This window comes from Colletotrichum graminicola, assembly GCF_000149035.1.
Source record: "Colletotrichum graminicola M1.001 genomic scaffold supercont1.4, whole genome shotgun sequence".
In the NCBI taxonomy this organism is placed as follows: domain Eukaryota; kingdom Fungi; phylum Ascomycota; class Sordariomycetes; order Glomerellales; family Glomerellaceae; genus Colletotrichum; species Colletotrichum graminicola.
In genome coordinates this window covers 1132885-1147605 of record NW_007361008.1, presented here as the reverse complement: position 1 = coordinate 1147605, position 14721 = coordinate 1132885, and the positions used below count along the sequence as shown (strand labels likewise).

The 14721-nt window shown below is 55.0% G+C and overlaps 6 protein-coding genes across 6 annotated transcripts; 2 read left to right on the top strand and 4 right to left on the bottom strand.

Annotated features, from left to right (window-relative positions):
* Positions 1-283: 283 nt before the first annotated feature.
* GLRG_01646 (PCI domain-containing protein) lies at positions 284-1613 on the bottom strand (the record flags this gene model as incomplete). Its single annotated transcript, XM_008092331.1, has 2 exons — positions 284-313; positions 378-1613. The coding sequence occupies 2 exons, from the start codon at positions 1611-1613 to the stop codon at positions 284-286; spliced, it is 1266 nt and encodes a 421-aa protein (XP_008090522.1).
* A 1014-nt stretch (positions 1614-2627) lies between these two features.
* On the bottom strand, positions 2628-3407 carry GLRG_01645 (Fe-S protein assembly co-chaperone HscB; the record flags this gene model as incomplete). Its single annotated transcript, XM_008092330.1, has 1 exon — positions 2628-3407. The coding sequence occupies one exon, from the start codon at positions 3405-3407 to the stop codon at positions 2628-2630; it is 780 nt and encodes a 259-aa protein (XP_008090521.1).
* Positions 3408-3949: 542 nt separating this feature from the next.
* Positions 3950-5616, top strand: GLRG_01644 (FMN-dependent dehydrogenase; the record flags this gene model as incomplete). The annotated part of the gene is made up of 4 exons (XM_008092329.1): positions 3950-3977; positions 4034-5329; positions 5383-5456; positions 5527-5616. 4 exons carry the CDS (start codon positions 3950-3952, stop codon positions 5614-5616), a joined length of 1488 nt encoding a protein of 495 aa, XP_008090520.1.
* A 1074-nt stretch (positions 5617-6690) lies between these two features.
* On the bottom strand, positions 6691-8613 carry GLRG_01643 (phosphoribosylaminoimidazole carboxylase; the record flags this gene model as incomplete). The annotated part of the gene is made up of 3 exons (XM_008092328.1): positions 6691-7013; positions 7070-7723; positions 7776-8613. 3 exons carry the CDS (start codon positions 8611-8613, stop codon positions 6691-6693), a joined length of 1815 nt encoding a protein of 604 aa, XP_008090519.1.
* Positions 8614-10880: 2267 nt separating this feature from the next.
* Positions 10881-12082, top strand: GLRG_01642 (uncharacterized protein; the record flags this gene model as incomplete). The annotated part of the gene is made up of 4 exons (XM_008092327.1): positions 10881-11038; positions 11098-11525; positions 11582-11706; positions 11762-12082. The coding sequence occupies 4 exons, from the start codon at positions 10881-10883 to the stop codon at positions 12080-12082; spliced, it is 1032 nt and encodes a 343-aa protein (XP_008090518.1).
* A 1176-nt stretch (positions 12083-13258) lies between these two features.
* GLRG_01641 (HCNGP-like protein) lies at positions 13259-14185 on the bottom strand (the record flags this gene model as incomplete). The annotated part of the gene is made up of 3 exons (XM_008092326.1): positions 13259-13941; positions 13998-14046; positions 14117-14185. The coding sequence occupies 3 exons, from the start codon at positions 14183-14185 to the stop codon at positions 13259-13261; spliced, it is 801 nt and encodes a 266-aa protein (XP_008090517.1).
* Between the last annotated feature and the right edge of the window lie 536 nt (positions 14186-14721).

Sequence of the window (14721 nt, the reverse complement as noted above, 5' to 3'; positions counted from 1 at the left end):
CTTGACTTCTTCTTCTTCTTCTCCTTCTCCTTCAGACCAAATGATGATAATGATGCACCACGTGGTTTATCTGTTCCTAAAATTCTCTGCTCTATCCGCCGGCTACTGGCTTCTAGTACGCACGTATCTCTCTCTGTGCCTATGTGCTTGTGACGATTTGCTGTGTTATGTCTCCTTTTGAACGCATGAATCCCTTAAAACGCCAATGACCCCCTTTCCCGCCTTTTTTTTACAACGCCGGTGATGTGCGTGTTCAACGTCCTAGTACTTCGTAACCATCATCTCAGACAACCAAGTTGTTTTCCACAAAGTCCTAAACATGACTGTTAGCGAGCTGTATGCCGGTTGCGTGGTGGCGCGCACAGGGGAAAACGTACGGGAAACTGCTTCTGCAGGGCGCTGGTCACGTTCTCCACCTCCTCCGCCATATTCTGCACGTTGGAGTCCCACCGGCGCATCTCCTTCCCGACGACGACCTCGGCCCGGCCGCTGCCCTTTTTGCCCGACGCCTCGCCGCCCTCGAACCAGATGATCTCTTCGAGCTGGTCGATCCGGCCCAGCAGCCGGCCCTGCTCAATCATCCTCGCCGTCGTCTCCTCCGCCCTCTCCCTGTCGAGGCCGAGCAGGGAGCCGAGGGCCTCGAAGCCGATGTTCCGGTACAGCCTCGATGCGCCGAGCAGGTTGTGCTCCACGACGGCCTTGGCCAGCACCGTGGACCCGTCGGCAGTGGTCGCGAGCTGGTGCGGCTGCAGGCCCTGCGCGAACTTTTCCACCTCCGCGGGCGCGAGCAGCCGGTCAAAGAACATCTTCTCCAGCATTCCGTACTCGTCCAGCCCCGCCGACCGCTCGTCCTTATATAGCCGCCCCAGGGCCCGGCTCCGCATGGGGCCGGCAGGGGCGAGGATGGCGCACTTGACGGCCATGCTGAGGGTGTGCAGGCGCTCCTCCTCGGCGATGGCCGGGCTGACGCTGATCTCGTGGTAGCGGCCGCTGGCGCCCAGGAAGTCGCGCTTGGAGTCGAGGATGCGGGCCTGCGAGAGCTTGAAGTGCAGGTCGAGGTCGCGGTCCTGAACGGTGTGCATGATGTTCTTGAGTTTGTTGACGTACGTCTCGGCGGCGGTGGTGTCGTCAACCTCGAGGTAGTTGCGTGCGATACGGACCCAGACGCGAGCCTTGTCGTCGTTTGTCACCTTGCGCTGGGACCCGTCGAGGGGGATCTCGGCCAGCGTCTTGGCGGCGTCAAGGAAGTCCTCGTTGTTCTCCTGGGCCTCGGCGACGAGCTCGCGGACGGCGGCGGCCTGGTCGAGGAAGGACGAGGCCTGGGCCCCCGCAGCGAGCTGGGACAGGGTGTAGTTCCCGACGGCGATCCAGAGGTCGTCGTTCTTTAGGTCGCGGAGGGTGGCCACAAATGAGGCCAGCACGGCGCGGGTCGAGACGATGCCGAGAGAGGCGGCGAAAGCGGCGTCGAGAACGGCGGCGAGGTCGTCGGCCGCCGTGGCGGGGGATGAGAGGGTCTTGATGTCGGCGATGATGGATTCGTATGCCGCTGTCTTGTCTCTCGGGACGGACTCGGCCTGGGCGAGCGCCTCGGCAACCTTTAGCGAGGGCGCCATGGTTTGAGAGGTCTTGCGAGCGGTGTCCCTTTTTTTTTTAAGTGTGCCGGAGATTCGTGAAGGGTTGCTCTTGGGTTGCACGGAGGAGAAGAGAAGGCGTTTGCAAGCTTGTGGGTTTACCGTGATATCGCGGAGCAGCTGGAGGAGCTGAGCTGTTGGATGTTTGTCATTGGTAAGGTCAGGCAGGTATGGTGGGGTAGGAGCTTTGAGGGGCCATTGGGGAGGGGGTGCAAGGGCCACAGGCGATGGTCAGTGGCTATGGGGTTTATGATTCTTATAACAACAGCCCCGGGAAACACGACTTTCCTAGTATGTAAGTACAAATTGCCGAAGTGATATGTTTCGTGCTCATGCAGATTGCTGCGATACTGAAATTGCCGCCTTACACGTTGATATTATCCAGAACTAGAGCCCAATATATTCTACATGGGACGAGAGAGGCGCGGACTTTCAACGTTGGACTACAGGGAGCAACCAACCCATAGCGGGAAGCGACTCGTGTGAAGTGCGCGAGCGCATACCGTAGCCGATGCACTAAGGCGTTATGTTCGGTTCTACTCTACTAAACGATATCCCCTCGTCTGCCTAGTCCAAAATATAAGGTCACCGTGAAGTATCACTTTTTATTTTCATTTTAGAACTTCCGCAACCGGCAAGCAGGCGCACTCTGGCAAGCACCTTCAACTCTGAGTGAACGACCGTAGTACTGGGACTTGAGTCAATGGGCTGTTTTGGCAACGGAACCGTCTTGGCGGGGTTCTTCGGTCTACCGGGGATTTTGACCAAAACAGGACACGCATCATTGTGTCCTCCACTTCTAAAAGCAGGGATTGGTGGGATTGAACACAATTGTGCACGCATTAAATTGTGAAAACCCGGGTGTCTCAAAAATATCGGCCCACCATCGGCTCATGATGACGGCCGAGCCTTCCCGGCCAAGATAGATATACACTTTGCCTCGACTGCAAAGACAAGCTGGTTTAATCTTCCCTTGTCAACCATCCCCATGTTCTATTAGTGTTGCAGGACAATCGGCTTCCCAGCCTCCCAGTTGTTCAAGCTCTCCTGAACATTTACCCAATACCGGAGTTTCACCGCTTCCCGCTTCGCCGTCTCGATATCGTCGTGACGGAAAGCTTCCTCGAGCACCTCCTCGCTCTTGCGTATGCGATCGTCATTGGCCGCGCGCTGACCCTCCAGCTCGCTCTCGCTTGTCGCTTCCTCGATCTCCTCACGCGCCTCGAGCACAATCATCAGCAGCTCTGGGTCCTCGACCTTGAGTGTCTCGTCTTCGGCGACGTCAACGCCGCGCAGCGAGAGAAGGTACTGCGCGCGCAGCAACGGGTTCGAAAGCGTCTTGTACGCCTCGTTGATACGCGCCGACGTTGCCTCAGCGCGCGCCTTGAGATCTGCTGGGTGCATGTCCGGGTGTGCTTTGGCCTGTAGCCGGAGGAACTCGCGTCGAAGGGCGCGCTGGTCGATTGGGAAGTGACCCTTGGGCGGCGGGCCGTCGGGGAGGGTGATGGGGAAAAAGTCGTAGTGCGTCGTGGGAGGTTTGCTTGCTTGCGAGCTGGAGGCAGCCGTCGCTTCGCTGGTCTGGGCCGCTGTTACCGGCCGGGAGAAGGGGGCCGTCCTCGACATCCATCGCTTTTGACTCGTACTGCTAGTATTCATTCTCGGAACCCATCGTGCGGTCGCCACTGTCCCAGATGGCCGGGCCACCTTTGCCTGCTGCCGGCACCTCGCGCAAAGGCGAGACATCTCTCGTGCGCCTGTCGCTATTGAAGTGCGCATGCTCATTGTATTTGTAATGTTGCTTTGTGTGATGCGAAACAAGAACTTGAATTATTCGTGAAGTGCTGTCGCCATCGAGTCGTTGAACGAGTGCTTAACGTCGGCCATGAAATTTACAAACGCCCCCGGGACAAACGGAGCGATGACGTCCCCGTAAAATCATTTGGCGCGCCAAACCGAAGCGAAGCGTCTAGCGCCGAGAGCCGCCGACATGTCCGAAGTCGGGGCGAGTTTGGGTCAACTCGCGCGGTGTTCTTTCCAGAATCCACAATGAGGCCCCTACCCCTTCCCCACTGCCTCCACGGAATGCTTGACCAAAAAGTGCACGTTGATTCGATGACTGACAGACTCCGCTGGCTGCTCCCAACCCCGGATCAACCCCATGGTATGGTCCTAGTGTCCAGACGTACGGGGTAATTCCCGCCGAATGATTAGCGACTTAATACGATGATGTGCCCGCTCTGTCAGTTGTTGACGTCCTTCCATGTTTTTCATTGAGTAGTCTGTATTGTATTGCAGAAGAGCCTTCGAATACTGACAAAATGTCCAAGGTTTTCACTGCTGAAGAAGGTTGGTCCGATTTGCTCGTAGCTCTTGTCCAGGCCAATGCTCATACTGCCTTATAGTGGTCAAGCACAACACACCCGAGAGCTGTTGGGTGGTGCTCTACGGCAAAGTGTACGATGTGACCGAATTCCTCCCCTCCCACCCTGGCGGATCCAAGATCATTGTGAAGCTTTCCGGCAAAGATGCAACAGACGAGTACGACCCCATCCACCCCCCGGGTACCCTCGAGGAGAACCTCCTGCCCGAAAAATGCCTCGGTACTGTAGACCCCGAGTCTTTGGCGATATTACAGCCCGCACCCGCGAAAGCGGAGTCCCAGAAGCCCACGGAGGGCCCACCGAGGCTAGAGACGCTGCTCAACATCGAGGAGATTGAGGAGGCCGCTACAAAGCTTATCCCGAAGAAGGCATGGGCATACTACTTCTCGGCTAGCGACGACTTATGGACCAAGAGCAACAACAACAAGGCATACAGACAGATTCTGCTGCGGCCGCGGGTTTTTGTCGACTGCACGAAGGTTGATACCTCTACAAACCTGTTGGGCCACCATGTAGGAATTCCTCTGTTTGTGGCACCGGCGGCCATGGCGAGACTTGCACACCCGGATGGTGAGCGCGGCATTGCAAGGGCGGCGGCCAAGTTCAACGCGATGCAGTGCGTGTCGAACAACGCGTCGATGACGCCGGAGCAGATCATCGAGGGCTCCCCCGAGGGCCAAGTTTTTGGGTGGCAACTCTACGTCCAAAATGACAGGGCCAAGAGCGAGGCAATGCTAAAGCGCATCAACGCCATGAAGGACCGCTATAAATACATCACACTGACATTGGACGCTCCGTGGCCTGGAAAGCGTGAGCTCGACGAGAAGCAGCAGTTCGAGGGCGCATTCGAGGTCGAGTCCGAGTCAAACTCCAAGAGCGACGAGGCCAAACGGCCCGGCGGCGGCGGTGTGGGGCAACAGCTGTTCTTCGGCACGGCAGCCGACCTGACTTGGAAGACGACTCTGCCTTGGCTGGCACAGCATACAGACTTGCCCATCGTCTTGAAGGGACTGCAGACGCACGAGGATGCCTACCTTGCGGCCAGATACGCTCCGCAAGTAAAGGCCATCATCCTGTCGAACCACGGTGGCCGTGCCCTTGACACGGCGCCTCCCGCTGTCCATACGCTGCTGGAGATCCGCAAGTATTGCCCCGAGGTCTTTGATAAGATTGAGGTCTGGGTCGATGGCGGAATCAAGCGCGGAACCGACATCGTCAAGGCTCTCTGCTTGGGCGCAAAGGCGGTAGGTATCGGTCGAGCCGCGCTGTTCGGTCTCGGCGCCGGTGGCCAGGCCGGTGTTGAGAGGACATATGAGAGTACGTACTGCGCGAGACATATTGCTGCGGACGAGTCGCTAACTTTTGCCCAGTCCTCAAAGGAGAGATGGAGACGTGCATGAGGCTTCTCGGCGCCAAAAGCGTCAGCGACCTGGGTCCCCATTTTGTGAGTTACATCACCACACTCCTCACGCCAGAGACTTGAGTGAGGGATCGTATGCTGACAAGTGCCCTAGATTAATACCCGCGCGGTGGAGAGAGATATTTACGACGGCGAATCTGGGATCGAGAACAAGATTGGCCTATGGGCGAAGTCAAAGCTGTAATACCCGCTCGCTCAGCTTAGGTTGGTGTTGTAGAGTCGAATACAAGATCATTGTAGAGGAAAGAAGTAGAGGAGACTCTGTAATTCTTGCGAGTTTAGGCTTTGGATACAATCCATACACACAGCCTGCATTGTCGGCTGGCCTATGGTATTGTGTAATGAATCCATTTAGGGGCTATCCCCATTCGACGAAGTAGGTTTTTTCTCAGTCATCTATTGGACTCATTGATTGTGTGCAACAGTCATTTGTTCTCTCGGTCAGAGTAAGTCCGGCGGTATGGAGCGACCCGAGAAGGTATTATATCGGCGAAGGGGTCTGGTATGCTGGGAAGTGTGGTGAGAGAAACGTCATGGTGCATTCAATTGGAGAGTGGGGAACAGTGGAAGACAAACGGCGAAGCAATGAGAGTAATCGTCACATTATGGCTGGCTGCAAAGCGGCGGTTTCACTAAAGGTACCTAAAGTAATCCTGCGAATAAACTATTTCCATCATTCAGGCCCTCGGTGCAAACATTGAGAACCAGCGCGAGGCATCGAATTTGAAACTACGGATATGCCACCGAGGCTCTGCGCGGCACGAGTGGTAAAGAACGGCAGGACCAAGGGGCCATTCTTGTCATGAAGTCATGAACTCGCTCCTCTCACTGCAGCATCAATGAGAAAGTAGACGCAAGATTTCGAAGTCGGCGAGACACCAACTATAATTGGCAGCTTATCCTGCACGAGCTTTGGTTCTTGGAAGTCGACAAGGTGTGTGTAGTGTAGTTACTCATCGTAATGTCCCCCGCCGTGGCTACCCAACACTTCTCCACTGTGATGACAACAAGACTTGCCAAAGCTCTCCAGGTCGTGCCTCCCCTTATCCTTCAACTGGCTCTGCCTTCGGCCAAAGCGCGCTACTATGTCGAAATGAGGATGGAATCCACGCCTGAAATGGATAGGACATTGTAGTCTCCATCTGAATTTATGGCCTCCTTTTTTATCCCCTATATACGCCGCTGCTGGTATCAATCAACACTGTTAAAGACGGAACAAAGCCCGAAGTATGCAACAAAAAAGCCCCCTTGAATTCGCTTATTTGCTCTCCAGGTACGTTTTCCAGCCTACTTTTTGCAGCTTGGCGGCCTTGTGCTCGACCTCGCGGGACATGTTGCTCATGTACTGGGACATCTTCTGCTGGTACTCGAGGCTGAAAGATCCTAGAATCTTAACAGCCAGGAGGGCAGCGTTGGTAGAGTTGTTGATGCCGACAGTTGCAACGGGGCAGCCGCGGGGCATCTGGACGATACTCAACAGGCTGTCGTGGCCGTCGAGGTGGGTGGCCTTGACGGGCACGCCGATGACTGGGACCGTGGTCTCAGATGCCAGCATTCCAGGGAGATGGGCGGCACCACCAGCTAGACGTATTGTCAGTAACGCAATGGAAACACCAGGAGACGCATGTAAAACCTACCAGCTGCGATCAGGACCTTGATACCGCGCTGAGCAGCAGTCTTACCCAACTCGACCATACGGTGGGGAGTGCGGTGAGCAGAGGTGATGTCGAGATCGTAGGGGACCTCAAAGTGCTCAAGAATCTCAAAAGCGCCCTTGAGCACGCCGAGGTCTGAATCAGAACCCATAGTAACTACAACGAGAGGCTTGTCCGAGTTACGGGAGCTGGTCTTCTTGGCCGGAGACTCCTGCAGACGGAGCTGCTCAGAAGAAGCGTCAAGGCGAGCCTCGCGCATGTAGTTCACCTCGTTGATGAGGGGCGTGGCCAGTCTCTCCAGGTTGGCGTTGGGAGAGTGGGTTGTGACTGTGATGTGGCCAATTTTACGGCCAGGCTTGGATGATTTGCCATAGAGGTGGAGGAAGACGTCCATGTTGTCATCGTATAGGGACGCGGTAAGGTCGACTAGCTCCTCGTGGGAGTCCTCGCGAGCGCCGCCAAGGATGTTGAGCATGAGCGCGCTAGACACGCGGGGCTGAAGCTTGATGGACCGCGGGAGCATGTCCAAGATGGAGTATAGTTGCGCCTTGTACTGCGACATGTAGGGAACACCCTCAATGGTCCAGTGGCCAGAGTTGTGGGGACGAGGGGCAACCTCGTTGACGGTGATGGTGCCTGTACCAATGTCAGGTTTCACTATATCGACGCGATTCGTCAGAAAACTCACCGTCCTTCAGCAAGAACATCTCAACGGCGAAAACACCGCGTCCCTTGACCGTCTTGATGACATCTCCAGCTACCTGGCGGGCCTTCTCGCACACGTCGACAGGGACCTTCCGGGGCGGGTAGAACACCTTGGTGCAGATGCTCTCCTCGTGAATGGTCTCGACGGCTGGGTAAGTGTGCACTTTTCTGAGCTCACCATCTTCGTCTTCAGTCCGTACCACCATGACGGACAGCTCCATGTCGAAGGGAACCCACTTCTCGGCGTACAAGGACAACTTGCCCATTGCCTGGATAGCCGCTTCGTAGTCCTCAGGGCCCCTGACCTTGAAGTTGCCGCGGCCGTCATAGGAGCCCTTTCTCGCCTTCAACATGAAAGGGAATTGAAACGTCCTGTAAGCCGCTGTCAGGCTCTCCGGCATGGCGGGGCCGGACTCTATGGCCATTTGCGGGGCAATGGGAAGACCGGCCTTGGCGAAGTGCTCCTTTTGCAAGTACTTGTCCTGGATCAAGCGCAGAGTCTGCCAATGGGGGTGAACTGGCACCCTCTTTACTGTTCCCGGGGAGGTGATGACACCACGGGTCGCAATCTCCTCGAGGACTTCCGTGTTCACGTGCTCAATCTCGACAGTGAGGACGTCGCACATGGCAGCCAATTCCCTGATCTTGGCCGGATCCTTGAAAGAGCCCGTGACGTGCCGACTGTTCTGGTTTGCCTGCTTAGCGGGGCAGTTGGCCTCGTCCAGGATCGCGATATCAATGCCGAGCGGCCCCGCGGCCTCGCACAACATCCGGCCGAGTTGGCCGCCTCCAAGGAGGCCGATGATAGGCTTCTTGACCATGGTGGGAAGAGTCGACGCAAAGTGATCTAGTCTAGGTGCGAAGGGTGGAGTAGACCAAAGGAGAGGCGCCGGTGGTCAAGAAGGAAGACAGTGAGTGAGAGGGTGGACAGTGTTTCCCCAAAGCAAGAAACGACTCATCAACGCAATCACACAGCTGGGGGGGGTAGGCAAAGTTTTGATGCAGGAAGTTTTGAAGGTTTCTGCCCCTTTGGGCAAGCGGTGAAAAAATACCCCGCCGTTATCGTCACAAGAAAGCTCCACCCCCACTATCCCTTCTACCGTCGCGCTCCCCATTTCAGCGCACAGGGGAATAGAGTAGGCACCTAGGTAGTCGGTAATAGGGCCAACTGGAAATGACATAAGCACACTGCTTATGTAACTTCCATCTCCAGTTGGTGCAACCTGCTCTGGCCCGTGCGACGTTTAAAAAAGTCAGCTAGCAGTCAAAGAAGTCACCCATTTCCACTAAGGCTGTAGATAATATGATACATCTGTATCTGTATGTACGTGAAGGTACAGTACTAGGTCAAAAATCTTTTCACAGTACAAACGCAATCCCTTCTTGTTGCTGTAACAAGACTTTTGACCTAGTACTGTAGGTAGTGCCTACCTAGGTACCCAAGTAGGTAGCTTGCGGTGCATGCCATTCTCCAAAAGTCACCACCCCCTTCGTATTCTCAAGGCAAATCATTGGCCTTTTTGCGTCAAATCTCCGAGCCCAATCTATCCAGGTCCAGTCAACTCTCACCCACACCCGCGCTATCCGGCCGGGCCATAGCGGTCTCTTCTTTCGAGCCGTCGTCCTCTGGCCCGGTTCCTTTCCCCTCTGTGTGTCACCCAATCAGCCCAAGCTTGCACGCTCAATGGTGCCTTTATTTCTTCTTGCGGGTCCTTAAAGTATCTCTGAAATTGCGTCCATGTGATGATCGCTTGCATACCTTTCCAGACGCTACCCATTCCGATTACGTATGTACAAGCCGAGACTCGGCCAGAATTTTAAAATTCAATCCAGAGAGACCTCGATGGAGCGTTGGAGAACCTTCATTGGCTTCCCCATTAAGCCCGAGGGGTTCACCAGTGGCGCACAATGCGAGGACTTACTTCCTCAGCTTTGGTGTCTTGATAGGTTGATTGGGCACACGAGCATACCCTCTCAACGCTAGAAGGCGGCCACTGGACGCCCAGGTGGCTGGTGAACGAACTGTGTAGGATCCAACGTCCGCTGGTTCCCTCGCCTCCGTCAAAAGAACCATGATGGTTTCGAGGACGTTTCATTCTTCCCATGATCTCGGTTGCTCAACACTGGCTGCCAGCCTATCGTCAAATCGTCACTTTGCCCATCTAAAACCACTTGAACAGATACAGCTTCATCGTTGCAGTAGCTCACTCACTCGCCCCACAAACAAAAACATGCAAACATACTAAAGCACAAACAATCGTATCCGTGTACCCACCTATTTTGACTTTCATATGCTCAATGTTTGTCCACAAGATGCCGAGGAAACGCTCTCTATTGCAACTGCGATGTTGGCTGGCAGACCCCCTCAGCGCTTTCTAGTCCGCCTTCACATAATGCGGGGTGGCTGCATGTGGGAGATGGTGTCGAGATTGTTCTCGGTATGCCACCCAATTTGGCAAGGCTGCCCCGAGCTGCCCTTGCAACGGGTTCTCCCCGGACACGTATTGAGACATTGGTAGCTTATTCTGCCTGTTTCGGTCTATGAACGGCATGCCATCTGACCGGCCAATCCCCAGTTGCTCCCACCTAGGTAGTTTGTTAATCTATCTATCCCCTTCGGTAACTGCCAATCAAATACCCTTCCATACACTTACACATCATCCATGTGGATGTGTGCAAACACCCGGGTACCGCGGCGCATTCCAACCTACCCTACCTTGTCTACCCTGTCGACTGGATTGAGTTCGTCGATGGGGCGATGTGTCGATGTGTGGCAAGGAAAAGGGTTACATGCGGGCTGGTGTGGACATGAGATCTCGAGCTACCGCCGCGCGTGTGATGGTTGAGGTTACCTGCCATTTCTGGGCGTCCCCGTCTCTTACCCCGGAAAACATGTCTCTTGATCTCTGTTCCTACTTAAACTCCCTGGGTTCCGCTCGCTCACGTCGTTGCTCGACATCCTAGACCCACGACTGTCGAGCTGCCATTGACGCCGTCGTCAAACGGACAATCCTCTCCAATCTCGCGTTAATAGACTCACGCACATCCGCACTCATATGCAAACACATAACGCAGTATTCCAGACAATATGAATAAACGCGAAATCTCTCACACCGAGAGCGTCGCTGGTGGTTCCGACTCTTCCGGAGGCGGTAAGAGGAAGACGTGCATGAGGCACTGTGCAAGGTTTTGGTGGATCTATCTCATCGGAATAATCGCCGCAATCCTGCTCATTGTTCTCTTGATGTGAGTCTGAGCTGTCTTGGGTACCTTGACTACGGCGACATGATTCTAACGGGGCATAGTATTTTCGTTGCCGTCCCCAAAATTGCCCAGTCAAAACTTGATCATGTCGAGCTCACAGTCGACGGGATCATCGTCTCCAACACAAGATCCAACTCTTATAACATGGCCATCAACTCGACGCTGAGATCGGACGGCTCCGTCAAGGCGACCGTCGAGCCCTTCGACGGCGTCATGTACCTTGAAGATTTGGAGCCGCACACTCCCTTCGTCAACCTCAAGTTCCCCGAAACCAAGTCTGTCAAGCTGCAGACCGTCAACATCAGCCAGCCCATCGAGATCGCCGACATGGCGGCCTTCACCACTTTCAACACCTGGCTTCAGAACAACGAGTCTGTCAGAGTCACCGTCAAGGGCAATACTCATATTAAGGTGAACGGCATTGCGAGGCGGTACGGCGCTGTATTCAGGAACACAATGACCTTGAAAGGTAAGCCCGCAAGCAAGACACTTGGCAGCGTAGATGCTCGTACTCACAAAACTTAGGTTTGAATGGCTTCAAGGGCCTCAACGTCACCGAAAGCTCCATATCTCTCACGCCCGACGCCCGAGGAAACAATTTCAAGGGCCACGTCTCCATCCCCAATCACTCTGTCCTCACTCTTGAGATCGTAAGTTTATGCACCCTTTGGTGTTCAACTCAACTCTGACACCTGTTTCCTTAAGGGAAATGCCACCTTCTCCAATCTCCTCGACGGCCAGGACATTGGAACCGTCTACATCGACAACCTCGTACTGTATCCAGGCGTGAATAATGTCACCATGCGCGCCAGCATCAGCCAGGCCCCTGTCCTTGCCGCCATTGGTAAACGCCCAGCCTGCGAGACCGGCATCGTCCCATTCGCCCTCCGCGGCAAGGACGTCGAGAACGACGGCCAGAAGCTGTCCTACTTTGCCGACGCCCTCGCCTCCGACCAGGTCATCACTGACATCAACATTGGGGCCGCCTTGAAGCAGTCCCTGAACATCAGCATGTCTTGTCATTGAGCGGGTCTTCTTTTTTTAACGATGCTTGTAATGAAATGAGAGCATGCACAAATGCCGATTCACGGTTCAAGTAGGCAAAGCTGTTTGCCTAACTTATGCGGACATGATTGATGGGGTTTCTAAAGGGTTTGCGAAGCAACGGCTGGCGCAGAGCGTTGCATGTAGAACTAGACTACCATGACCTCTGGCGTGGCTATATGTACCCAGATGCGGCGGCGAAGAAGCCGGGAAGAATCTGTGTACTGAATAATGATATCTTTAAACTTTGGGTCGAGTATTTTCATGTGGAATGGGACCGAGGTCTGGTCCCTAAGCATGACAACAACCTTCGTGACAGATACGCTGACTGACGGTACTGTAAATGTCGTCGACTTTATATTTTAAGATTTAAACTCATGGATGCCATCCCTAGAACCGATAGCCTGAACCATTTTGTGCGAAAGTGACACAAAGCCTTGTGCGACCGTTGTCCGAAATTAAGATAAGAGAGATTAGGGAGAGGGGGGTGAGGAGGAACTTAAACTCATCTATACTCAGCCCGTGTCCCTGGAACCCTCGCCATCCGACGGCACATATGACGGACGACGGTATACTTTACGGCACACCGTCGTACACCTTGAGCACGGTAACACACTGCCGTGACGTCATCTCTCATGTGGGTATCAAATAATGGATTTCTATATTTTTACTGCCGCGGGTCCCAGCATTGGATGTTGGCTGCCTTGGTCAACGTGCTTCCCACCCTCTCGACAGCGGCGATGCACGCCTCGGTTCCAAGAAAAGTACAGAACCATCTGAGACGTCGTTGAAAACCTTGGGGCCCCGTCAGGGGGCATTCGCTCGGCGCGGCGAATTCTGTGGCCGTCGGGCTGAAGCGGACTCCTACTTCCCCAATTCCGCGCACTACAACTATACCAGGACCTTCAGTAGTCGACTAGAATATATTCAGACCGAATGCCCAGCGGTGAAGCAGTCCGCAATCATCTGTCCCTGCGTGTAGAGTGCCTGGCTTCTGATGGACCCTGTGGATACTGTAGCGGCCACCGCTCTTACATCATGTACTGTGCTTATTGTGGCAGAGCGTCTCACAGGACGATGGAGAGCTCTCGGCAGTCACCATCGTCCGGCTCGAGGCAGCTGATGGAGGGGTCGCCTTGCCAATGCCCCTTCACAGGCTCAAAACGCACCCGCCTTACGCTTTCCTGGGCGCAAGAGACTGCCTTGCTCAGCCCCGGCAGGAGAACTGACCTCAGCAATCCCGGCAGTCGCTGCCGGCACAAAATCCACAGGTCCTCCGCCCTTCCTCAACCCTGCTCGCTGGGCGCGCACCCTCTCCTGGCTTTGTCTCAACGCGGTTCTCGTGGCCCACTCTGGCAGCACCTCCTCGGATGTCGGGTCCCATAGATCCGTGGGCAGCGTTGTAGCGTACCCCGCGCGTCCGTCCAGGTCGACAAAGCCCATGAGCTTGTCCGTCAGGCTCGGGTTGCGAAGGGCGGCCGACTGGGCGAGCTTGGCATTGAAGTGGATGCCCTTCTTCTTAAGATCGAGGAACTGGGTGAACTTGGCCTCAAGGGCCGGGGGCGGAGAGCCGGGAGGCGACGGCGGGATGTCAAGATTCGGCACGGGGGGAAGGGTCAAGTCGCGAAGGAGGGCGCGAGAGGCGGTATAGGGTGAGGCTGGGGGTTGGGACGGGTCACCGTCTTGAGAAGGGGTGCCTTGGGGGCGTTGGGAGTCCAACGGAGGGAGGGAGGGGCCTAAAGGGACTGAGTGTTGTTGGACCGGGCCAATTGTCACGTCGCTGGGTGAAGGTTGCGGCTCTGGTGCCGTGGCTGTGGATGGTTGTGATGACTCCACATCATCTGAGGGCTGGTCAATGCTAGGTTGCAAGAAGACGCGTGTCTGAGTGGTCTCTCACTTGATTCTGGTCCATCTGTGGAAACTGTCACGTTCTTGGGAGTTTCAGTCTACAATCCATGTGTTAGTGATCATGGTCAGTGAAGGAAGGATTTAGAGTGAATGGGGGGGAAAAAGCACCTCTACGGGAATAGATTCTTGCACTTCGTCATCTTCGTCACTACTGCCGTATGCGACCAGGCCACCCATCTTTCTGGTGCAGATATGGGTTCGAATGCGAAGGAGTATGGTATGTACGGAATGTTAGCACTTGAGCATGGTGAGAGTGAACAGATGAATGCAAAAGGAAGCTAATATGATGAAGCGCCACAGGTTGAGATTCTGGTGTGGCTGGAGGGGTGGTCTGTGCATCACGCGCGGCTAAAAACTTGGGGAGTCAGCCTCCGTTCTGGGGCGCATCTTCATCTGATCTACCACGTCGCGACCTTTTCCCGCCCCTCACCTCAAACTTTAGTAGCTGCCTGTCGCCATCAGATCGCCAGCTCAACAGACACTGTGGAATCGCAACAACAACACGACGTAGTCTATTCACATCCAAGAACTACAAGATCTGAGAACCACCACTGGTGACACCCTCGAGTGAAGAACCTGCCGAAAAAGTAGCTCTCACCAAACGTAGTGTCTTGCTGAGAGTTCGAGACCTACAACATGGCTCGGACCAGGGACTCGCGCTCACCATCGCCTGCAGGAAGCCAATATAATGCGAGACGCCCCCGCAAAGAAGA